The sequence below is a fragment of the Sarcophilus harrisii genome, chromosome 3, assembly GCF_902635505.1.
Source record: "Sarcophilus harrisii chromosome 3, mSarHar1.11, whole genome shotgun sequence".
NCBI lineage: Eukaryota > Metazoa > Chordata > Mammalia > Dasyuromorphia > Dasyuridae > Sarcophilus > Sarcophilus harrisii.
The window spans coordinates 339,268,214-339,293,743 of record NC_045428.1 but is presented as its reverse complement, the minus strand read 5'-3'; the positions used below and the strand labels follow the sequence as shown (position 1 = coordinate 339,293,743).

General features: G+C 36.5%; 1 protein-coding gene across 1 annotated transcript in view; it reads left to right on the top strand.

Moving 5' to 3' along the window:
* Positions 1–2,079: 2,079 nt before the first annotated feature.
* The window catches only part of TMEM163 (transmembrane protein 163), a 284,123-nt gene continuing 260,672 nt past the window's right edge, over positions 2,080–25,530 (top strand). Inside the window, exons 1-2 of the mRNA XM_003763824.3 lie at positions 2,080–2,572; positions 8,903–9,022. Of these exons, the coding sequence (XP_003763872.1) occupies positions 2,389–2,572; positions 8,903–9,022 (304 nt within the window). The 5' untranslated portion in view covers positions 2,080–2,388. The remainder of the gene's footprint in view (positions 2,573–8,902; positions 9,023–25,530) is intronic.

Here is a 25,530-nt window from a genome sequence, read left to right as displayed (position 1 = left end):
CTTCTGTGTTATTTATTCCTAAAATAAGAAATTGTCCCAACCACCTAAACTTCCAGCAACCACTATCCTGTTCAATAAGCAACTGTCAACATTCAAGGAAGACCCTCTACCAGCAAGAAGACTATAAATGATGAAGGCTCTGGTGATGATTAGCTTTCCCCTCCCCCCCACAATAAAGTATTTTTATGCAATACTATTACACAATTAATAGATAACAGAATAGTGTAGACATAACTTTTATGTGCATTGGAAAACAAAATATCATTTGACTCACTTTATTGTGATATTTGCTTTATTGCAGTGAAAATACATTGTAATAGGTTGTGTAGGAATATAAAATACAAAGACCAAAGCTCAGGTCCTGCACTTAACAGAGCTTATAGTTTAGGAGGGATAAAATAAATGATATAATAATATAAGATAGAAATAAAAAATGCAAAGCAAGTCCGAAAAGATTTCACAGGAAAGAGGGAAATCACTTCTAGGGAAGAGGAGAAATCAGAAAAGGCAAAATTCCAGAGTTCTGGACTTTTTGGATAACCCAAGATTCAATCCTGACTGAACTGGTTACATAAGACTCTTTTCACTGGTGCAAAGAATGATCACATGAAGCTCCATGCCAGTGAAGAGAGGAGTTGGCAATCCTGAAAGAGAGAGTCCCTGTCTCACCTGAAAGGAAATTCCCTGAAATCTCTAGTGTCCCAGATTGGAAAACATTGTAGAAGTTGGATCCTCTGCATCTCCCATTATCCTCAAAGTCTTTCTCCTCTTCCAAGGCTTTTCCCCTGAGTTGCCCTGAATTCCCTAAATGCCTTCTCCATCATCAATGAAGATAGCTTTTTGATAGATTCAAGCACCAGGCTTGAATCCTGGGTTATACCTACATATGGGTATGAGCCAACAAAATGCTAAATTAATAAGAAAATAACTGGTAGTTCAGGAAGGGGAGTGATCAATATGTGATAAAGGGGTCAAAGAAAAATGTTCAGAGAGGATGTAGCTTGGTTCTGAGAGGATGTGGGGCTTGGTCCTGGTCTTGAATGACTGATTGGTTTTAGGGAGGAGGAAGCTGGGAAGAAGATATCCTAGATGGTGAGAGTATACAGTGATGAAACAGCAAAAGGAGCAAAGACTGAAGGAAGAGTGTTGGGTTACACTGAAGATGCCAGCTGGGCTACAACAGAGGGTTACTGTTGGGGAAGGTTCTTTGCTGGGAGTAGCCTGAAATATTTTTAAGGGGGAGAAAAGATCTTTGGTTTTATTGACAAAGAGAATTCCTTCCAGCAGTGCAAATCAGCAATTTCTCTGCAACATCTAGTCTTAGAGAATGCTTGCGGCATCAAGAGCTTAGGTGAATTGTTTAAGGTCACATAGCTAGCACTGGATATCTGGTTGGACTTGAATCCAGGTCTTTCTGACGAGACTAATTCTCAATCCAGTATACCATCCAGATCTTGGACACGGTAGGACAGATGGCTTGTTACCACAGAAATCTATGACACTGGATAATCAAGATTCCCGTTTGATGCTCCTGGGGTAAGTAGGACATTGGGCCTTGGGAAAGCAGAGAGAGTCGGAAATGCAACTGGCAGGATCCAGTAGTTCCTGAGCAAGGTGCACAAGAACAACCTATAAAGTCATCTACATAATGCTCTAAGTTTATGCCAGAGAAAATAACCTTTCCTTCCACCTTGATTAAAAATTTTTTTTTTCTAATTAATAACCTTTTTCTCACTCTTTCTCCCTTTTCACTTTCACCTACTCCATCCCACCCCGCAACTTTCCCATCAAATCAGCGCAGGGGCATTAATGTACGGGACACAGAGTCATTGGCAATAAGGTTCTCCGGAAAAGTGAAATTCAGTGTCCCTCCCACTTTGCGCTGCTATTCCTCCAGTCTTCCTCCAAAGTCAGAAGGGACCTCACAATCCGATTTCTGGGTCCCGTACCCCATCCCTGGCACTCCCAGCGACCCACAGCTCTCCTCTCTCGGGTTTCTCCGCAGGTCTGCTTTCTGCAGCAGGGCTCCGCTGCACACCCCGGCTGGGAGAGGGTAGAGGCGGGGTCTCTCAGTCTTTGCACCTGCCCTTAGGGCGGGGCGGGGAGCCGAGGGCCGCCCCCTTCAGAGAGGCTGCGGTGTAGCCGAAGCGTGGGGGGCTCCTGTCTGCCAGCCTGCCTGCCAGCCAGCTCCGAGCCTAGTCTCCTCCTCCCCTTTCCCCCTGTGCCCTCCCTCCCCTGCCCACCAGAACGCACCTCTAGCTAGCGTCTCCCTCCAACCTGCCCTCTCTTCTCCCCTCCCCTCCCCCAAGCGCCCGCTCTGCCTAGCACTGGGTGCTCTCTGGCCACGGTCTCCTGCCTCTGCAGCCTGGTCCCTCTCCGTCCCTTGCCATGGAGCCAGCCACAGACAGCGAGCACGGCAGCCCCTCAGAGCCCGGAGCCCTACAGCCCCCCGGGGGCAGCTCGCCCTTAGCCACCGGCTCCCAGCCTCATCCAGGCCGAGAGCCCCCGCAGGAGGAGCGGCACCTCCGGATCAGCGAAAGCGGTCAGTTTAGTGACGGGCTGGAGGATAGAGGTAAGTGTGAGTAACCTTAGCTCCTCTCTTCCCATTTCCCAGCTCTTGGTTTATCTCAGTCTCGTAACTTCTCTATGAGCTAGAGTGGATCCGGGCTCCGAGGATGGGTGATACCCACACCTCTCAGCCGGCAGCTTCTTTTTCTTCTCCATCTATGGGGCCCCGTTGCCCTCTGCTCTTTTGGGGGGAAAGCTCGGGTCTCCGACTCCTTGCGCCGAACGAAGTGGTTTTTTTATATTAGAGGGATGGAAATGAACTCGTCTGCGTTCCAGCCGATCTTTCTCAAAGCCGGTTTTCTTCACAGCTACCGCTTTTGAGAATTCCAAGAAAGATGAGTGTGTGGGTGGGCGTGCGGGGGGGGGTCTCCTCTTCTTTCCTTGGGTATCCTCCATCCTCCCCACCCTCCGCAGATGTGGCCACCTTTCTCCGAACAACCCTTTTCGGGTTTCTACCAATTACCCTTCAGCACCAGCCTAGAAAGCATCCCCATCCGGCTCCACCGGGAAAAGTTTGAGGGAGGCATTTCGATCCCCCGAGATCGGGGCTTCGTTGGGACCCTGGAGCCCACGCATCACTGCTTGGAAATGCCTAGGGTTGAAGCCCTCCAGCTGGATGGTGAATTTCCCTTTTTTCCCCCTCGGTAGCTTGGGCACAACTCTCCTTCCAGAGGCGCGCCGACATCCAGGTTCCTCCACCGTGGCCTTGCCAAATCACAGGGTATTCACCATATGCCGGGGGTCTTGGCTTCTCCACTCATTTCTGATCTCTTTTTTTGAATATTTCCAAATGCGGATTTAGTTTCTCCGGGTTATTTCTTCGTTTCTGGGGCTTATCCGCCGCAAAGCTCTGGGTGCCAACACCTGAGGACAAGTGTGGGAATACCAAAGAGAGGAAAGAAGAAGGTAGTGAGAAAAAATTCGTTCTTTGTTTTAATGTCCAGACCGATTTCTATTGCATAGTCACTTACTTTATGTCCCAGATCATAATGGATTTGTTTGGACAGCAAATCTTATCCATCTTTTGGTAAAAAGAGAGACAGCACGATATCAGAGGACAAAGGTGGCTCCTGATGGCTGTGAATCCAAGAGCTTTGCTGAATGGATCTAAAATCCAGGAGCTTATATACCGAGGCAATATAAAATGTCTCTGTGGTTATTATTGATCAGCTATCTTTCTCCTCCCTCCTCTCCCCCCCCCCCCCCAATCTGTTGTGTTACCACATTCCTGTAATGGCTCTTAGTAACAAAAACTAAACTCTTGACTTCTGAAATTCTTCTTTTAGTTAACTTCAACAAACAGCAACGATTTGATGATACTCTTATCTTCCTTCTCTTTCTTCTTTTTTTCTATCCTTGCACATCCTTTCATATTTTCAAGCTCAGTTTGCTTGCAGAACCCAGATTTCTGCTTCATAGCTGTACCCTTACTTCCTTTCTTGTCCAGGCAGCCACTGGTTCCAACCTGACTTTACAATTTGGGATTTTTAGTTGTCTAAACAGAGCCACTGAGTTTATTCATTAACCAAAGCAGAATTTTACAAAGAATCATCTGGAGAAATTCATCTCATTTAGCCTTCCCTGACATAGAAATCTTGATTAAAAGAATTCTATTGCAGGTTGAGATCAATTTGTATTTTTTGTCTTATTTTATTTATGCCCAGTTTCTAGCCTCCCTGAACTGTGTGCGTGTTTGGTATTTAACGTCCTAATGCATGACCCCCATTTTTTTCCTTCTGAAATTTAAAACTGTAGGATTTCAAATAGAATGAAATGGAAACAACAACTCCCAGAGATTCAGCAGAGATGCTTACAGACAATTGGAACTGCTCCAAATGCACCGAGTTCTGCAAATGCCTTGGTGTTTCAACCCTTCTCCTGTTTCCCATATACTTAACAAAACATATATAAAGGAATATTATAGGAGACTTTGCAGGTAGCAAGATTCTTGTTTTGATCATGTCAGAGTTTTGAAGAATATTTTACAAATTTAAGTCTAAGATTTATTTTGAGCTGAAGACAGTCAGTCACCTGCCTTGAGCTTATTTTTGTAGCATTGCAGGTTATATTTAAAAGATGGCCTATTTCTTCCCACCCCTCAAAATGATAATTTTAATAAGGCACTATAACAAGTTACTTGTAGCAGAGATGTGAAAAAAATCTCTCACTCCTAGGAATTCATTTCTAGGTTATTTTTGTTGGTAAACTGATTTTCATTTTTTCCCACTCTATAGCAGTATGAATGAATTTGCTTCCTGTTCCTGAAATATGTCAGTGTGTGAATTCAATGCATGTCATATACAATAGCCTGGTTTTCCCATTCCTTTTTCTCTCCCACCCAGCCCTAAGTATTCTTTTCAATATAGCTGATTCCTTTGCTACAAGATGTAATACACTTGCTTTCTGAAACTGAAAGGTAAAATAAAGACAAAGCAGGTGAGATTTTTGGGGGGGGAAGAAAAAGGAGGAAAAAACTAAATCTCATTTATGTTTCATAGTTCCATATCCTAGACAACAAAGAGCTAAAGTTGAAGGATTCATTTTTATAAAACAAAGCATATCATAATCTTGGAAAGTTTATTTTAGTATTTATGTATTCATTTCTTAAAATGAAACAACATGGCATAATGGGAAGAATATTAGGTCTAGAACCAGAAAATCAAGATTCAAGTCTTATCTCTGCTACTTATTGGCAATGTGACTTAGGGCAAACCTTTTTTACCTCCCTTGCTTTCAAGCTCTTCATTTTAAAGGGATAATACTTATACTGTTTATTTTATAATGTTGTTATTAGGAAAATATACAATCTAAAGCAATATATAAATGTGAGATTATTAAGAGATTGCATATTATTATTTTGCCATTGACCTGAAGAAGACCTCTGCATATCTTATTTCTTTGCTTTTTCTTTTTCTTTTTTTTTTTTTTTTTTTTTTGGTATTTAATTACTTAGAATAGAGAATTGGTGGCAATTCTGGCTGTCTATTGTGCCCTTGATTTAAAGTATCTGCTTAATAACAGCTTAAACACCTGCTGGTACTGCGGGGGGGGGGGGGGGGGGTCATCTAGATTTGGTGCTACCACACAGTCTCTCTGGAAAGATAACTGACTGTAGATATTGGACTTGGATTTCAATGTTGTTTTCAAAAATACTTTTTCTCTGTATGATCTTAAGCTACTTAGTCTTCCTAAGTCTCAGTTTCCTCATCTGTAGAATGGAGGTGTTTTACCTGATGACCTTTTAGAACCTGTCTCATCATAAATTCCTATAATCCTCTCCCTCTGACTCTATTTCCCAACTTTTTATCCAGAACTCCAAGCATAGAGGGAACTGAATGTGAATCAGTTGTTTAGAAATGAATGATGATCTGATTCTTGGACTAGCTCTCCCAAAATTGATTCAGGGAAGTTAACTAGAGAGTACCAGTTTAGGAGGGGAAGAGAAACAGAAATATGTTGGCTTGAAGAAGGAAGTATCTTAGAGACAGAAAGGTAGCTTTGTGGAAGAACTTGGAATAAGGAAGACCTGAATTCAAATCTTTCCTGAGACATTTACTAGCTGTGAAACCCCAGGTAAAAAGGACTCAGACTTCAGATGTTTCTTCAGTAAAAATGAGGTCAAAAATACCACTTATGTCATGGATTTCTTATTGAGATCAAGTGAGATAATATATGTAAAGCTCTTTACAAAGCTTAACGTAATATATTCTATCAGTTATTTTCCTTTTTCTTAGAGCAGAGCTAGATTTAGAGAAACTCTGAAATGTGTGGTTTTTTTGTGCACCTACTACCCTTATTCTATCTGACAAAATGTTTCCCACTAGACCTTGCCTATAACTGAAACTCCTTTAAATTTATCCCAGCACTCAGCTGGGTGTTAAGAAGAAAGCAGTTGGATTGGATTCATTTATACTAGTGTTTGAATGACAACCCATTCCCAGATGAATTCCCAAATGGTAAAATGTTAGCTTGGTAGCCAAGAAAAGTGAAAATATTCAGGAATTATAATTGAAAATCTTTTTTTTTTACTAATATCTAGTAGAGATTGTATTTTGTGGGTCTTTTGTAAATCAGATATTTTTAAGTTGGGAATATCTCATGCTTTTTTCTACATTCCTTAGCTAATCTCTGAGCCTAACTTCTGGGTTAGCATGTTCTTAACTCATTTTAGGATGGAAACTCAAACTATTTTTTGAGGGTGGAGATGGGAAGGGATTGGTAGAAACAAAGAAGGCTGATCAGTTCCAGGACTGTCTTCACAACAGTTATACTCATTGGGGAAAGAATAAAGGGTTGGTTCATGAGAGGAAGAAAATTATACTTTAATTATAGAGGCCAATTGAAGCTATATTGTGGGAGCAGACCAGCCATACTAAGTAAAAAAGATACCTTGTCATTCCTAGAAATTCCTCCAGACAAATGTTGGTTGGCTGGTGTGGGAGAAGAAATTTTTGTTCTATCTGATGCCTGGCATGTTGTTGGTAGTGGGTAAATTCATTATAATGAGGGTAAATGTTATGGGGTTTAATAGAAAATCCAAATCTTCATAGTTCCTCTCTGAATTTTAAATCCTTTTCTAAAAGGAAATCTTAGCCTCCCATTCAGCAGATAAACTGCTGAAGTACTGTCATTGTCCAAAGCATCTACCCTATGAATAACTTATACAAGTCAATATTCAATATAGCTTTATATAGTCATGAAAATCCAGTGGCAAGGATGAAAAAAATTTTATTTTGTCACCGAGAATAGCACAGATAAACTCTTAGGGGTAAAGGGCAGTTGGAGTGAGAGGAAGAGGAGCAATAAAAATCTCTGAGGTTTTCATTTCTATTTAATCATAGCTAACATTTACATGAATGGGACAGTAAAATTCAAGTAAGAAGAGGGAATTTTTTATGGTTAGGAAAGATTAGACAAAGAAAGGTTCTGTATTTGAAATTAAGATTATGTTTATCTAATAGAAAATTTGATTAAAGAAAAGACCTCTTGTATAAAGTAGTTTTATCAGAGACAGTCTAGGGACAATAGAGGCAGTTTTTATATTTGTCCCTTTTAAATGTACCTGTCTACTTTAATATGCTACACTTTTAGACATAATAAACTGACTTTAGAAAGTTAAACTCCCAGAGATGTGGTCTGTTTTTTTTTTCTAACATTCTCCCTCCTTGCTTTGTTTAATAAACTATCACTTTGAAATCAATTGGTCAATAAATAAGTGTTTGGTCAATGCCTATTATGTGCCAGACACTGAGACATAAGTGTGGAGTTCCCATGTGATTTCTATTTTCTTGGTTGAAATGAAAATGCAGATCAAGGACTAATTGATGCCCATTCATCTAAACACTATGTGATATATGTGAATTGTAAAACAAACACTTTTTTGAGTCCATTTATTAGAAAATAAAATATTTCAAAGCCTTTCTGTTTACAAATTGGGCATCTGGGTTAGTTTTCTTAATTCTAACTTATTATTAAGATGCTAGAGCACATGAAATGACTAGTTCATTGCACTGGTAAACTCCCATTTTACTTAAAACAGTTGGGAATTCACCTATTGGTTAATAGAAACTATATGGCTGATAAATTTTCAGAGAACTAGAGTATAAAAAAATACAATGACCACTGAAGCTACAGTGATGATAACATTGGATTCAGATTTTAGGTACTTGTAATACTTAAGTCTTATCAATGATAAAAGATATTTACAATGTATGGTATCATGAATGTTGAAAGTAGGAAATTGGGTGGAATTCTTTCATCTATCTTTTCATCTATCTATTCTTGTAAAGCCTTTTGATTTGTGGAAGCTTAAAAGTTTTCCAGAAAAATTCCTAATGTCTTTTGTTTACTTTTGTTTTCTCAAGTTTTTTTTTTTTTTTTTTTTTTATCAGTAAAGATATGTGAAGAAAAGAAGATAGAAAAGGGAAAATTCTCAAAATTGGGTGTTTTTTTTTTTTTTGGCTGTTTAGAATATGGAAAAACAGGAATTTTGTTATTATCTCATTGCTTCATTATATGGTTAGTTCTAGATAGCTCTTATCCATTCTACATGAATTCAGTTTAATTCTACTCCTGGAATAAAATAATTTAGAGATTATAGCTTCTTAAAAGTGGAGCTTCAATATCATCTTCATATATAAAGGATAGCATATCATAATCAGTCTTTAAGATTGGTCTTAATGACTTCATTACCTGAAAGAAGTAATGTAAATACCAACTTGCCAAATTTACATTCAAGACCTGATTAGGCATTGTTGAACCTAGTTATAGATTTCTTAAGAGAGAAATGTGTTTATGAATGCTTATTAATTTTTTCCTTCATTTTTCTTGTCAGGTTTACTAGAAAGCAGCACAAGACTAAAACCTCATGAGGCTCAGAACTACAGAAAAAAGGCATTATGGGTATCCTGGTTCTCTATCATTGTTACATTGGCACTGGCAGTGGCTGCCTTTAGTGAGTATTGATTGCAAAGCCATACATAAATGTTAGCATCTTTATATATGTGATCATTTATTAGTATTTTATTTTTTCAAATACATGTAAAATTAGTTTTCAATATTCATTTTTGTAAGACTTTATGTTCCAAATTTTTCTCTTTTCCTCCTTTCCCTCCCCACTCCTCAAGACAGCAGGTAATCTGATGTGGGTTAAACATGTGCAGTTTTAAAAAATATACTTCCATATTTGTCATGATAAACATTAGCCTTTTAAGAAATTCTCATATTCATTTGTCATGATAAACACTAGCCTTTTAAAAAATTCTCATAATGGTGAGGGAGTGCCCCCATTGCTTTTAGTCCAAGATGATGTTGAACACTTTAACAGATCCCTGGTGAAGTCACAGTCTTTACATTTTAGTAAAACAAGGAAAAGATGTATTTTTTCTTTTCTGTAGAGGAAAGTAATGGTTAAGAAGTGGAGGGGCTTTGATGCTAATCTATCTATCTGTCTATCTATGTGAAAATATGTAATTGTTATCAACTGAAGAAGAAAAAATACTCTGTTGGTATATTGCCTCAGATGACAAATATGACAAATATATATTTTTGACATTCATCTCTTGAACCTAATGCAGATAGATGAATGAAACATTGTGTATTATTTTCTTTCACTTTTTTTTATTGATATGGTATGGTATTGTGTGAAAATTTCAGTTTTTCCTCTGCTTAAGAAAACAACAGATTCTTATGGTATGTTTCCTAGTTTGTGATATCTACTGAAAGGAAAACATTAATTTCGATCAAGAACAAATAATCAAAGAAAATGAAATTTCCTCCGTGTACAGAAAATCATGTTTTTCATTTAAAAATTCTGTGCCATGAATTGTTTTTGCAAATGTTTTCCATAATGAGATCTGTGCACAGTGGATGCTTTTATTCATTATTGCATGTACTTAACCAGTGACACATTGGAACTCCAATCTCTCCATATAGAAATGCTATGTGTGTGTGTGTGTGTGTGTGTGTGTGTGTGTGTTTACATACTGGGAGAAGAGAATAATCTATTTCCCTTTTGAGATTATTTTATTACCTTAACAGAAAGATGTCTGAATCAACATTCCTCAGACCTGAGTGTGTATATACAATATGGGGATGGGGGATGGAGTGAAGAAAATTCTGCTTTCTAGAAGCTGCTCCAGCATGTGTGTTTTTCTGATCGACAGTGTTGGACCTGCTGCTGGAAGTTGCTGTTAACTCCCAAGAGGGATTATTAAAACTTGACCACATGCTCCCTATAAAACTTGGCATATATCACTTGAAGTGATTTTATATTAGAAACACATACCATTCCTTGGCTCCAGAAACAAACATTTAAAAGTAGGCTACAACTCATTAGAGAGTATAAACATTTATGAGGGAGTTAGAAATCTAATCAAGAAAAATTCTTATTTCTGAAATCCCCTCCTCCCTCCTCTCTTCCAGTGGAAATCAAATAAACAAGCCTGTCTGTTGTCCCCCAAGGATGATTTGATTATGGTAGTTGTGATCTATGGATCAGACATCATAATTTACATATGTAAAGGAAGTGGATCAGATGAAAGATGGTTGAACTGGGAAGGAGCATAATGGCCATTCAAGCACTTCCATGCTTAATAAAACCATTGTGGCTTTATTATTAGTGTGTTTGAGGAAGTAAAGATAAAGATATATTGAGGAAATTTCTTTTGTTTAGGGAGGACTTTATTAGATGTAGCGTAGGAAAACAGTGTTGGAAAAAATAGTGTTAGGGAATAGAGATTTCACATTAAAGCCTCATGATCAGATCAGTTATCTTACTTTTCTGGAATAGAAAACTATTGCCACTCCTGTATCCTCCCTTCCCTAATTTAAAAGAAAAATGTTGAATAAAATACAGAGAAATTAAATATCAAATTTTTTCCCCAAAGGATTTTTATTCTTTTATCTTAGCAATTGTTACAAGTAGCTAAGTATAACAGTAGTCTACTTCCTTATCTTTATTGCTAAAGATTAAGAGAAAATTACTGTATTTATGATATATATATATATGTATATACACATATATTTTAAAGTAGTCCATGTTTTAAAATAACTCTGGACTCACACAAGTCCAGATCTTTTGTATAAGGATTCTCTTCAACAAATCACTTCCATGGCTTGTTGATCCCACTGGCATAATTCTAGGGACATCCAAAGTTAATTGCATTTCATGTATTTAAAGGCTAACCATAGCAGCAGAATCAGACCAGAAAAAGCAACAAAAATGTAAGGTAAATATTTAGGGCAGATATACAGTAAAGCCACAGAAAACAATTACTGTGCACATTTCCACTGAATGAACTTCTTTTCATATCCACTCCCCTTTCCACTAGTTCTATAGGTTTGCAAGTATGATAGGAAAGGCTTGGTCAAAGTCTCCTTAGAGCCAAAGACAAGGGGTTAGACATTTCATGCAATTTTGCTCATTTAACCAGTAAGTCTGCAGTTAGATTTTTGTTTTCTTGCTTCTAGGGGAGACAGCAATGACTTTGGGGTCCCCCAATCTTGGAGTGCTATTATTCTAACTATCTGTCTGTCAATGATTCTAAAGTTTTTTGACCTTAGAATAGTCCTACAAACATTACAGATAATCTGTTGGTCAGTGATAACCAAATTTCTGAGACAATAGTGAATAAGACCACCCCTCAGACCTACCTGAAAGCCATAAAATAAGCAAATAAGTAACATGAAGCTCTGATCATACTCTGTCCTATAAATCTATTTCCTTTCTCTCAGTTCCTTGCTAATGTCTTCTGGAGCTTAGCCCACTTCAGTTGGCATTGCAAACTTTGCTCCTTGACTAGGAAATGAGTTCAAGCCTGCAAATTCTTTTGAGACACCTTGCACACTGGTCTGTGACCCCGACCTCTTCCCAACCTCAGCAGGATGTCAGGAAAATTCCAGAGTCTTGCCATCATTATCCAGTTTTTCATGATTCTCTTCATTTTCAAGAGGTTATGTTTCTCCCTAATTAATAGCTATGTCATGAGTACATGTTATCATGGGAAATAGAGTCCTTATTCTCTCTCAGTGCATGCTTGCATCTGGGCCCAAATATTCTAAGAAAGAGAGACTTTTCCTATCAAGCATGCCATTTATGTACTTAATTAAAAATGTCAGTCTTAGGATAGTATACCAGTTTGCATACATACATACATACACATACATGCACACTGTACCACACATATATAATCTTATGTTGTTATGTTGTTTTTCAATTATGTCTGACTCTTGGTCGTGCCTTTTGAGAGATTTTCATGGCAAAAATACTGCAGTAGTTAGCTCCTTCCTTCTTAAGCTTATTTTAAAATGAGAAAACAGAGGCAAATAGGATTGAATCACTTGCCTAAAGTCACACAGCTAGTACGTGTCTGAGATCAGATTTGAACTCAGGAAGAAGAGTCCTAACTCCAAGTCTTGTACTCCATTCATTGTGTCACCAAGCTGCCTATCTATTTATATCTATATCTATATCTATGAATACATCCTACATAACTATATCTAAATATATCTATATCTAACTTTTAATTCACACATATGGATTTATATATATACATGTATATATATATGCACACATATATACATATTTATGTATATATGTATGTGTGTATTATATATTCTACACTATTTATAATGTAGGTTAGGCTAGCTTTTCTTTAATAGGCATTGAAAGAATCTCAGAGGACTGAAGGATGAGGCTATTGATATCACTTCTTGATCCTCTGAATACAAAAAGCCACAGGGAGCTTTATGTTGATTTAGCTACTTGGCTGATGGACCACAATGGGACACTATGACTGGGGAATTTTACTCAGTTAAATCTACTTCTGATATCCTTAATGCATATCCTTGTTGAACATTCTGCTTTTGTTAAGATTATATAAATCTTCTTCCTCCTCTCCTTCCCTATTACATTGTCTTTAGTAAAGAGCAAGTGCTTTGTGAAAGTCTTCTATTAACTGTTGAATGACCTATGATTATCTCATTTCATTCCAATGTTGATCATAAACAACTAGGGTAACTAGTACTGGGGACACTGGTCCGTGTAAGGCTCAGCTTAGAACATCATCTCTTTTTTTAAACATAGATATAGCATAGTCATATGACTAACATAGCATTACAGAGGCTACATGAAGTTATACAATTCTGTAAAAAGTAACCATATTAGAGTTATCTCCAATAACAGCTAGAATTTATATGGTGCTTTAAAGGTTGCAAAATGCTTTACAGATATTATCTAATTTTTATGCTTAAAATAATCCTGGGAAGTAGATGCCATTTTTTTGTTGTTCAGTCATTTCAGTTATGTCTGACTCTTCATGACCCCATTTGGAGCTTTCTTGGCAAAGATACTGGAGTGGTTAGCCATTTAAATGATTTGTCAAAAATAAAGATAAGAAGTTTTTGAGGTTGGATTTGAACTTGGGCCTTCTTCACTCCAACCCCAATTTTATGCACTTTCATTTAGCTACCTCATCTCTATTCTCTATCTTCTAGTAAACTTCTGTTCTGTAAGAATTGTCAGTATATTTAGCTTTCTACTTGTAGTACACTGATGATATTTTGAATAGAAGAAATCTATCCTGTTCAATCCCAGAATGTCTATCATTTTTGGACATCCCTAGCCTATATCTTCTCACTGACACCTATGACTTCAGGCTACTCATCTCACTCTGATATGATCCAAATATGGGTGGTCCTTTCAACTCAGGCTACAAAGCAGTAAACCCTACAGTATTCCAAGTATTCATTGCAAAACAACTGGAAACTAATTGTCTGTTAGTATTAATTGTGAGACATGCTATGCTGCCATTATCACTGCTGCTGCTGGATGGGGTCCAATGGATCAGGTAGAAAGGACCTCTGAAAATGTCAGTAGGGAAATATTAGCTTTCTTTTCTAAAAAAAAAAGTTATGTAATGAAATTATTTTTTAATCATTATTATATCTTTTTATTTACAAAACATATGTATGGGTAATTTTTAACATTGACCCTTGCAAAATCTTCTGTTCCAAATTTTCCCCTTCTTCCCCCCACCCCCTCCCCTAAATGGCAGGTAGTCCAAATATTCACATTCTTTAAGGTCTGGGATCAGGTCTTCAGCCTGGAACACAGCAGCTTCTGATTAAACCATTGGGTAATTCCCTTTCTATAATGCATCTAGCTTACAGGAAGAGAAAAAAAGCAGCATTTATTAAGCACTTACTATATACCAGACTCTGATATGTGCTTTACAAATATTATCTCATTTGATCCTCACAACAGCATTGTGAGGTAGGTGCTGTCATTTTTTCCATCTTACAGATGAGGAAATGGAAGTAGTCAGAAGTTAATCAACTTGTGGAGGATCACACAGCTACTAAGTGTCTGAGGCTGGATTTGAATTTAGGTTTTCCTGACTTCAGAGTCAGCGTTCTGGGTCCTGTCGCACCTAGCTGCCTTCTACTATAATGATAATAAAGTCTTTCTTCCAGGGCAGTTGCCCTGTTCCCAGGATCTCTGGGCTTGATCTATAATGATCTCTTTTTAGAAGGATTGGTCGAGTTTTCTTCAACAAGTCTTAATTAGAGCTGTTTTCCCTTTTGAGCTCAGTGATCCAGACCTTAGGAGACTGGGACCATGAAGAATTGCCTCTTATTACTTCTGAATGCTCTCTTTCTTCTTGAATAGGTTTATTTCTATCTCCTTGATCAAACAGAACAATTCTGAGTAACTGGGAGGTTGTTCTTATAATTCTCATAGCATTAGGGGCAACCATATCAAGATAGCCAGGAAGTCCTCTGGGTGTAGAGTACTGGACTCAGAGTCAGGAAGATCTGAATTAAAATCCAGCCTTAGACACTAAGTGTGTCTTGGGCAAGTCACTTAACCTATCTCTGCATCTTTCCTCACCTGCCAATTAGCAAACACCTCACAGAATTGTTGTGAGGATAAAATGAAAGAAGTCCACAAAAGGCTTTGAAAATCTAAAAGTACTCTATTAATGCTAGCTGTTATTTTTATTAACTTAGTGAACTCTACCATCATTGCCCCATTTTTATTGCTGCTTTTTAAAATATCTTTCTAATCCTAACAAAAAGCTGAAAGCTTTCTCTTCCTCCTTTTGAAAATTAGGAACTTCATGTACTTAACCTCTATACCCCCAGTGCTATCAAAAATAATTATCCTGAAAACATTTGGGGACAATAGTCTTATGATGTTGCATGTTTAGGGTCTCTATGATGACCAAGATGTAATCTACATTTCCTTGCAAAAAAAAAAAAAGCAGAGACATAAATTCAAAAGTATCTTCCAAATCTGATTGGCTCAGAGCACTAAAGGACCAGGCTATTGATATATCATTTTTCTGGTCATTTGAATACAAAAGAGCCATGTACTCCAGGTATATTCTGCTGCTTGGCCAATGGACTGCAATGGACAATTCAGAGAGGAGAATTATGATCAACTGAATCAAATTGGGATGTCCTTAATGTATATCTTTGTTGAATATTCTTCTCTTGTTACAGGTAAATAAATCTTTCCCCCTCCCACCAACTGCATTACTTTACTTTATGTTACATTATATTATTTTATTTCTGCCTCTCACAGTCAAGCAAATATTGGGTACAAAACTTCTCAGGAAATGTAGTTCTTGCTTTTCTTCAATGAAGACTTGTGTTCTGGGTCCCAGCATCCTCAGAAATAAAGTCATTTCTCTAGTAGTCATGCCTTTGACATTTTTTCTTTATAGCCATTGAAAGGAAATTAATTAGTGTCTTTCCTCTTCCCCATTCCTCATATTATAAAGTATGAAGCTTCTAATGATACAGTTAAATTTAGCATTTATGGTATCAATAGGATGTCACTTTGACCAGATAATTTCAAATTGTCTAGTTTGATGACCCAAATGTATGAGCAGAAGATATTTTAGGTGCCATATAAAGCATTATCTACACTTTGAACTTAAGTTCTTTTGTGTGCTGTACATTTCAGAGGCCAACTTTTTCATGGAGCTGTGACTGATGTTAGGAAAAGCAGTCATAACTAAGGAATTGAAAGAGATTGTATTCAGGATAAATTGAAATGTGTCTAAAGAAAAACTTCAAGTTTCAGAAAAGGTGATACAGACTGAAAAATAAAATGACACAAAAAGCATAGAGATAATATATTCCAAAAACCTAGTACATGATGTGATGACCTAACCTAGTTCGACAATTATCACTTTTTTTTTCCTCAGCAAAAATTTGTTGGTAGAAAAATCTGGTGTAGTGTTTGCAAAATATCAAAACATCCTCAGGTATTATAATAAATCTTTGGTTTTATAACATTCTCACTGTTAGTTGTTATTTCCCTCAGACAGTTGGGTTGTTGTTTTTTTTGAGCCAGAGACATATACTTTTAAAAAATGTATTTTATTGATATCCGTGATCTTCACATCATTTCATTTCTAAACAATAAAAGACCCTTTAATCTCCCTTTAAATTGGATTCTTCCATTTGACTAGAGATATGGAAAGGGATTGATTAGAAATGGGGGTAACCATGAAGGGAATGAAGAGAAAGCATGGCTGCTGAGTGTATATATGTAGATACATAACACAGAATTAACCTCTTTGAGTCTCTTTGGATCTCTAATTCTTCATATATGCAAATGAAGAGACTGGAAATAATATATGCTTACTAAATGCTTATTGGCTATGTTGACTGAGGTGTGAGACAAGGTATTTTTTGTTACAGATCTTCCTAGTAGAAGTTATTTCTTACTTCATATCTCTTTGTACTTTGTATTTCTCTTCTGCATTTAAAGTGCTCCATTCTATATCAATTTTTATACCTAATTTTATTTCTTTTACTGAATTATGAACTCTCTGAGGCCAGAGATATGGCCTTATTTCTTAATTTATCTTTGTGTCTGCTTGGCATATATTAAAAATAAGATTTTTCTTAAATGTTTGTAGCATTGAATTAATTAAATAATGAATCATTATTCTAATTGAGCAAACAAATAAAAATCATCAGAAATTTAGAATCATCTTGTACAATTAACTTCTTCTATAAATTGGGAAACTGAGGCTCAAAGAAGTTTCAGTGATTTGTTTAAGGTCACCCAGCTCAATAGAAGACTTGGGACTGAAACATAGGCTTTCTAATTCTAATAGGCTTCTGATATGCCATGTAAATTGTTTTTTCCAAGATAGCTATCCTACCTTATGTTGCTGTCAGTGAATTGTTGTGACCATTATCAATTATATACTGATCAAATATCAAATGGGTCTCAAGTATTAAATAATTGTCAATAGTATTGCATTGAATTGGCGTGACAAATGCTTTATATCTGAAGTGGTTAGAATACTTTAATGTTTGTTAATGGATTGCCAGCTATTTAAGGGAGGAGAGTTTTTTTGGGGGGGAGGTACTCTTAGAATGTAATTTTGTCAGTAGTCACATTATATTAAATAAATAAAAAGAATAATGCCAGAAAAATTATAGACCAATCATCTACACTTGTTTCTATGTTAATTTTGTCCTATAATAACAGTAATAATTATTATTATTTATTGCATTGTTAAGTGCCTACTGTGTGTCAGACAGTGTGCTAGTCATTAGGAATGGAAAGACTAAAAAATCAACATTAGATTTAGAGCTGGAAGTATCCTAAGAGGCTCTTGAGTCTAACTACCTCATTTTACAGCAGAGAAAATTGAAACTGAGAGAGTTTAATTGACTTTCCCAGAATCATACAGCCAATTAGTGTTTGAGGTAGGATTTACAACCCTATGTTCATGATTCTAAGTACAATAACTACCCATTACATTGTGTATGTGGTTCCAGGAGACCACAAAAACATACAATCCAATTGTGTGCAGAGGAGCGCTGTATAGACTTCAATCCCTGCCTTCAAGGAGTTTATATTCTATTGTGTAGGGTTGGGGGGACAAGGAAGACAAAATATACATAGGAAATTAAATATAAAAAGTAGGTGCATTCTATCAATCTTTAAACATTTATTAAGTACATATTCTGTGGCAAATACTGCTAAGTGTTGGGGATACAAGAGGCAAAAGCCAGTCCTTCTCTGTAGTAAATAAAAAGTAAATTTCAGAATGAAGGTAGGAGGCACTAACACTAAAGGGATAAAAATATGCTTCCTATAGGAGGTGGCATTTCCTCTGGGCTCTGTAAGGAGTCAAGAATTCCATGAGAAAGAGAGGAGGAGGAAGAGCTTTCTCTATAAAGGGTGTCCCCATGTAAAGCCCATGTAAAGACATAGAAGCATAAGACAATTTGAAAATAGACCAGTTTAGTTGGAATGTAATAATGGAAAAGTATAATGTGTGATAAGTCTGGAAAGATAAGCTGGAGTCAAATTCTGAGGGAATTTAAGCATTACATAAAAGTTTATATTTAATCTGAAGCAGGGGTTCTTGAGTCAGGATCCATGAACCCCACTGAGAGATTTCAAGGAGCCTATATACTTGGACAGGAAAAAAAATTTCAGTTTAATTTCAAAGTAATTGATTTCTTTTTTAAGCTATGTATTTTATTTTATACACCTTAATGGGAAGGGGTCTAGAACCCCTTCATCAGACTGTCAAGGGGATCCATGATGGACAAAAAGTTCAGAATCACTGTCTGAAGGATAAGAGGGAGCTACTAACACTTCTTTAGGTATGATATAATATGGTTAGATCCATGCATTAGAAATATCAATTTAGAAGCTGTGTGGAAGCTAGATTGGATAGGAGGAAGCTCAATGCAGAGACGTCAGAAATAAGATTAGGAGGTGCTATTGCTATAGTTCTGGTAAAAGTTAATAAGGAGCCAAGATAATGTGGTGGCCACATTAGTGAAGAGAAAAGATAAAATATAGAATATTTAATGGAGGTAATTTCTGCCAGATATGGCACCTGACTGGATGTGAGGGAGAATAAAAAGACTTAGAGATTTCAAAACCAAATTCAAAAGGATGGTAAATGGAAAGATCATTTTCCCCACAAAATTTTCAGTTAAAGTTTAGTGAGTTCTTTGGACATTTTGATTTGATTCTTATGGAATGAACAGTTCATGATGCTGAGTGCAGAGTGACATATTCATTTTTCATTGTAGAAATTCACAAAAACTATATCTCATTGGGTAGAGATCCGAGAGTTGGGAATCAACATTGGTAAAGGGAAAACTCACACTTAAAAATCACAGATCTTTAAAAAATTGAAATATAATTGACAAGATATTTATCTGTTATTTCCAGAAAGTTCTTGTAATGATGTGGCCTAGAAACTAGGAATAGGTGAAGAAGATGAGTATTTCTCACAGATTCTCATGTATTGATGAGTATAATGACTTGATTTGTTTTCCCAATTGTCATCTGGGAAGGCAGGGAAACCTTGACCCAGAGGAAATGAAGTATGGGCCAAGAGGAAGAACAGATAGGAAAAGAAAGAGGAGTAGGGAAACATGGTTACAAATGAACTCTAAAGATATTGGATAATTGCAGAAAAAAAGGAGGGGACATTGATAAACAAGAAAAAAGGATCTGCCTTTTGAGCACCAGACCTAAGGTCAAGAAGTCTCATCTTCCTGAATTAAAGTCTGATCTTAAAACATTTAGTAGCTGTGTGACCCCACTTGCCTCAGTTTCCTCATTTGTAAAATGATCTGGAGAAGGAAATGGCAAATCAACCTGGTATCTTTCCATGAAATCTCTAAATGAGGTCATGAAGAATTGGACATGATTAAAAAGTAATAGCTACAAAAAGAAAGAGCTTTGGGTTTGGATGTCAGAGAACCTGGGTTTTGTAGCCTGGCTCTAGTCTAATTGTGTGATCTTAGATGAGCTCTTCTCAGTTTCCTAATTTGCAAAATTAGAAGATAGGACCTAATAACATCTAGAATCCCTTCTAGTCTTCAACCCTGAGTTATATATAATTGGGTGTGAGAAAGGATGGAATGGCTTAGTTAAAGATTCATTATGCATAGTAAGCTTTGTAATATGTGTTTATCTGTTAATGAGACAATAACGCAAAAGTATAGACTCATTCATTGATTCTGACTGAAAGAACAGCAGAAGTTCTTAAAGAACCACACATCTTGCTTACTCCTGCCTGATGATGCTTATCTTAAAAAAATCTTTGTTATGAATCTCTTATCCCCAAATGTCTTCATCATTTCTTTCTCCCTGTTCTTTTTCTCCCTTCTATCTCACTGAGCAGACATGTTTGTTTCTTTTGTAAGATATGTTTTGTTTCATGCAGTTAAAAACATTACTCTGAAGAGTCTGCCAAAGGGTTCATGACAATCCCTGTCACTAAAGATAAGCATATAACTACCTTTTGAGGTAAGATATAACTTTCAGACTCTTGTATTAGGAATGTCAATTTGGAAGCTGTGTGGAAGGGAGATAGGAGAAGGGAAGGCTGGATGCAGAGAGGTTAGAGGCTGATTAGGAGGATTTATTGCAATAATGCAAGAAAGATGTGATGAGAACTAGATTGTTGGTCCAGCAAATTTTCCCTTAGAAGGTGATCTCTTTTGTCTTACTAGATATGAATTTTAAAATAATTTAAAAGGGGTGAGCTTAAGACATCTGGTCCTGTCCTATTCCAGTTGCATTTGAAATCTTTACAGAAGACCAGATTATACCATTTACTGGTCCAATACTTGTGCCATAGGACTTTTTGTGTTCAACAGATCTTGTCACTTAGCTTCTTTGTTACAGTCATTTATACATTGGTTTTTCCTACCTTTTCTTTAGAAATGGGAACAGAAGTAATACAGATAATTACAGTCTTAAAATCAGCTAATGAAATACCCCTTTTAGTTTTATTTCAGGGTGGGTTAGACTTCTTAATAGTTCCAAGATATTAACAGAGGCAGAGCAATCACCTTTACTCACTCATCCTTTTTTGGTCCATGATGCTTCATGAACTTGCTGTAAGACACAAGTCATATATGATTTACTTGATTGTACAGTTGAGTGAGTTTCAAAATTCTGTACTGTAACCTCTAATTTTAACATTTAGCCTCATAATCTATTAATGTTGAAGTATCCAAAAGACATAGAACTATGCCTAATGGGCTTGTTGCCAGGATGATATGCACACACATGCACACACATCCAACAGAGAATACATTTCAAAATGACATATTTTTCTGTCTTTTACCTTCTGCTTTTCCATTTTTCAAATTTTAAATTTATAGTTTTGCCCAGACCCTGTGTTTAAGTTCCTTCAAAGGCATTGAAGATTGACATCATGCTTCTTACATTTCTGAGTATTTGATGATCATGCACTAAATGAGTAGAGAGGTATTGGGACTCCATACATATGGATTCAAGGGAACTTTCCATCTCTAACATTTTATGATGATAGTAGTGTTCATTGTCATTAACACCAGATACAAGGATGCCTGGCACATGGCAGGTGCTTGATAGATGTTTATTGATTGATTTATTGTTAGAGCTGACTCATACTAAGCCTGTGAGAACTTATTGCCATATTTTAATTGTGAATGCATAATCTTAACTGGTAAAATGCTATAAATCAGGGCTTAATTTAATTTTTTTTGATTGTTTAGACTTAAGAAAGTAATGGAGAAAATGTTAATAATAAAGTATACTTATTTGTTTTCAGAGAGCCGGTTGTTAAGCATTTACCAATACACCCCCAACTAGCTCTCAATATTCTTCAATTCAATTTTATATAGTCTGAAGTCTCCTACAAAATCATAAGCCTCTTAGTGTCAGGGATTTTGTCTTCTATTATCGGGGCAAGGAGCATCAAAATTTTTTCAAATCACAGAACATAAATCTACTTCAGTAAATAATTTTCAATGAAATAACATTGTTAATGGGCCAGAACTCTGAACTTGAAACAAAGGATTCTTACAAGGTACTAAGTCAGTGGAATTGATAGAGACAATAGTTATCTAATTCAGCATGGTTCAGTATGATTGATGTAATCCTACAAGATGTTATGGGCCAGAACTTGAAACAAGGTACTAAGTGGAATTGAGGAGACAGTGGTTAAATCTAGTTTAGCATTGATTTAATCCTATAACAAATGATGGTTTCCTAGTGATATAATGATTGGTGTATATTCAATGTGGAACATATAAGGAGAAACTCTCAGGGCCAGAAAGAGACAAGTACACTAGAAGCTCTCAGAGGCTGAGACAGATTCATTTCATCTTCCACCTTTGTTGTGGCTGGAGGCTGAAGCACAAACCCTTGAAATTCGGAGAGATTCAGAGACAAGTGGACAGAAGGCTCGAGGCTGAAGGCTGGAGCACAAGCCCAAGCCCTTGAACTCAGACAGATTCATCCCATCTCACACCACCTTGGTGGCAGGCTCTCCTCCTTCACTTTCCTGCTGAAACCAAGACTCTGGAAGGCCTCCAGAACATTAGCTGAGCCTCAAGTGAAGGAGATAGGACGTTGAAGGAGACAATAAAGGATTTGGACTTTAACCTCTGGCTACTCTGTGGTGATTACTGAACTGAAATGTAGGCTGCTCCCAGAGGCCTCAAGAAAACCTCAACAGAGAACATTGCATTTTAGAGAGAATACTACAAACATGAAAAAATTTTCTTGGATGTCTGGGAAATATTGATCGGTAAGTATATCATAAATCCCTCCTGGAAACTTAAACATTCTTGTTATTATTACTGGTAAGACTCTTGATGGTCTTGCTACCACATTCCACAATAATTTCATTCTTGTAACAACCAATATCTATTTGATGGCGGGCAAATGCTCTGTCCAGCATTTCTCCTATGTGCTTTGAAGATGTATATAGATATCCTTTTGCCTGAGCTAGATGACAAACTGCTGAAAGTGGAATGGAATTTCTGAATACAAAATTTGGGGAAAACTTTTTTAGGCAACTATAGTGATATTGAAATTTCTACCTGTATATATAGCTATCTATCTATCTATCTATCTATATATATATATATATTATTCTAGGCATTGTTAATCTATGACTTTCCCAGTAGCTTTTAATTCATCAGGTGTCCTGTAATTTTTTGTTGGTTTTTAAGTCTTTTCCCTGTTATTTCAAAATATTTAATTTTCTAACATAGCTAAAACATTCCACATAAAATTATATTTTAAAGACTTGGTGACTTTATAAGTTGGAGTTGGAGGGAATGGGGCAGGTCTCTGCATTGGGGATGGTTAGGTCAATGAGTCTACAAGCATTTAGTAATGGCTTACACTGTAGAAATACAAATACAAGGATGAAAAAAGACAGTCCTTGTCTTCAAAGAACTTACATTCTAACAGGAAAGTCAAGACATAAAAATGAAGCTAAAAGGGGAGGCATGGTTGTACCCTGGTCTGAGGACATGGAAAGAAAATTTAGTGGAATGAAGAATGCAGTCTGGAGAGGAATAAAGATGTATCTGTTCTTGATGGCCATCCACTTTAAAAAATGATTCTAGAGGAAGCGTCCAAACAAAGATAAAGGTTCTAGGAGTGGAAGTTTCAGCTTTTAATGTATGAAGTTCAAAACTGCAGCAAGCTTTCAGGTTTAAGAGGTTGTAGGGGTATGGTAGAGAAAGTGCTAGAGACTCAGGAATACAATCTGGGTAGAAGCAGAAATTTTGTTCTGTTTCCAAACTGGGAAATTTATACACAGAAGGAAAAAAAAAGTTTCTACCTTTCCCCTATATTTAAGGAAAATAAGATCAAACATTTTGAGATTTGAATAAATGAGGGTTAATCTTAGGACGCTATGTACATGTTGAGGGAAAAGATACTTGCAATGCTTTCTTAGGGGAAGAATATATACCCATTTAAAGATATTTTTAAAGTTCAGATCTCTTAAAAATATGATTAAGTTCAGTCTTCTCTTGCATGGATGCATGCATGGATGAAAGAGCATATATAAAGCACATACTATATACCAAGCATTGTGCCAAGAACTGGGATACCAATAAAAAAACAAACAGTCCCTCTACTCAAGGAACTTTTATTCTAAATGTGGATAAATGTTTTTCTTGTTTATTCATTTCAGTCAAGTCTGACTTTTTGTGACCTCATTTCGGGTTTTCTTGGCAAAAATACTGGAATGATTTGCCATTTCCTTTTGCAGATGATTTGACAGATAAGGAAACTTAGACAAAAAGAGTTAAGTGACTTGCTCAGAATCACATAGCTAGTGAGTGTCTGAGACTGGATTTGAAGTCAGGAAAATGAGTCTTTCTGACTCCAGGCTTGGCATTCTATTTCCTGTGCTATTTAGTTGCCTTGGATAAATGATGCTCATAGAAAAATGGTGGATAGGGAGAGGCAGTTTGTTGCAGAAAATTACATAGAAGGTGAGTTTTTATTTTATTTATTTAAAAAATATTATTTATTTTAATCAATCAAAATTTACCTTTTCACTCTCCTACCCAACTCCTCTTCCCTAATGATAATATGAGAAAAATAAAACATCACAAACATGTAGTCAGTCAAAACACATTTCTACATTGGCTATGTCCAAAAACATTTTTTTCTCATTCTTCATTTTGAATCCTTTACCTCTATATCACAAGGTGTGTAACATTGTTTCATAATCCTCAGGATTCAAGTTTGTTTTATTATTACAACAATTAAGTTGTAATTAAACTGCACAATAGTATGCCATTACATTTATATACTATAATTTATTCCTTTATCCCCCAGTTCAAGGGCACCCCTTCAGATTCCCATTCTTTGTCACTTCAAAAAGCTATACATAGTACATTCTTAGGGTTTGTTTTCTTAGGACTAATCCCTTTAATTTAGCTTCCCTCAAATTCTTTCTCCTCCTTCCTCCTTTCCATTATTTTTCTCTGTTGAGTGAAATGTATTTCTATAACTAATATTGTAGTTTTTGTATGTATGTATTTTTCCTTCTTTTGATCAATTCAATTGTGAGTGAAGTTCAAGTGTCAGTTACTTTAATCTCTCTTCCAACTTGTTTGTATAGATGTCATTGTATATTAAATATTTTTTCTGCCCTTTTCCCCCCCACTTTGTATTCCTCTTTTCCTCTATTTCCATTTCCCCCCTTAAGATCATCAAGACATAAGACCTTATCTAATTAGATTCCCTCATTGACTCCTGATGATGATAGAGTTCCAATAGAACAGGTATCATCTACCCTTATACAAATGCAAGCAATTGGCTTTTGTTTAACCCTTTATCATTTTCATTTGTGCTTTCTTATTTGTGCTTCTCTGAATTCTTGGTTTGAACTTTATAATTTTTATGCAGCTCTAGCTTTTTCTTCAGGAATATTTGGAAGTTCTTTATTTCATTAATAACCCATTTTCTCCCTGTAGCATTATATTAAATTTTGCTAGATAAGTTATTCTTGGCTTCAAGCTCATATCGTTTGCCTTCTGGAATATTGTATTCCAAGTTCTTGATTCCTTTATAGTGGTGGCTGCTAACTTATGTTTGATCCTAACTATGGTGCCTTGGTACTTCAATTCTTTCTTGTCTGCCTGTGGCATTTT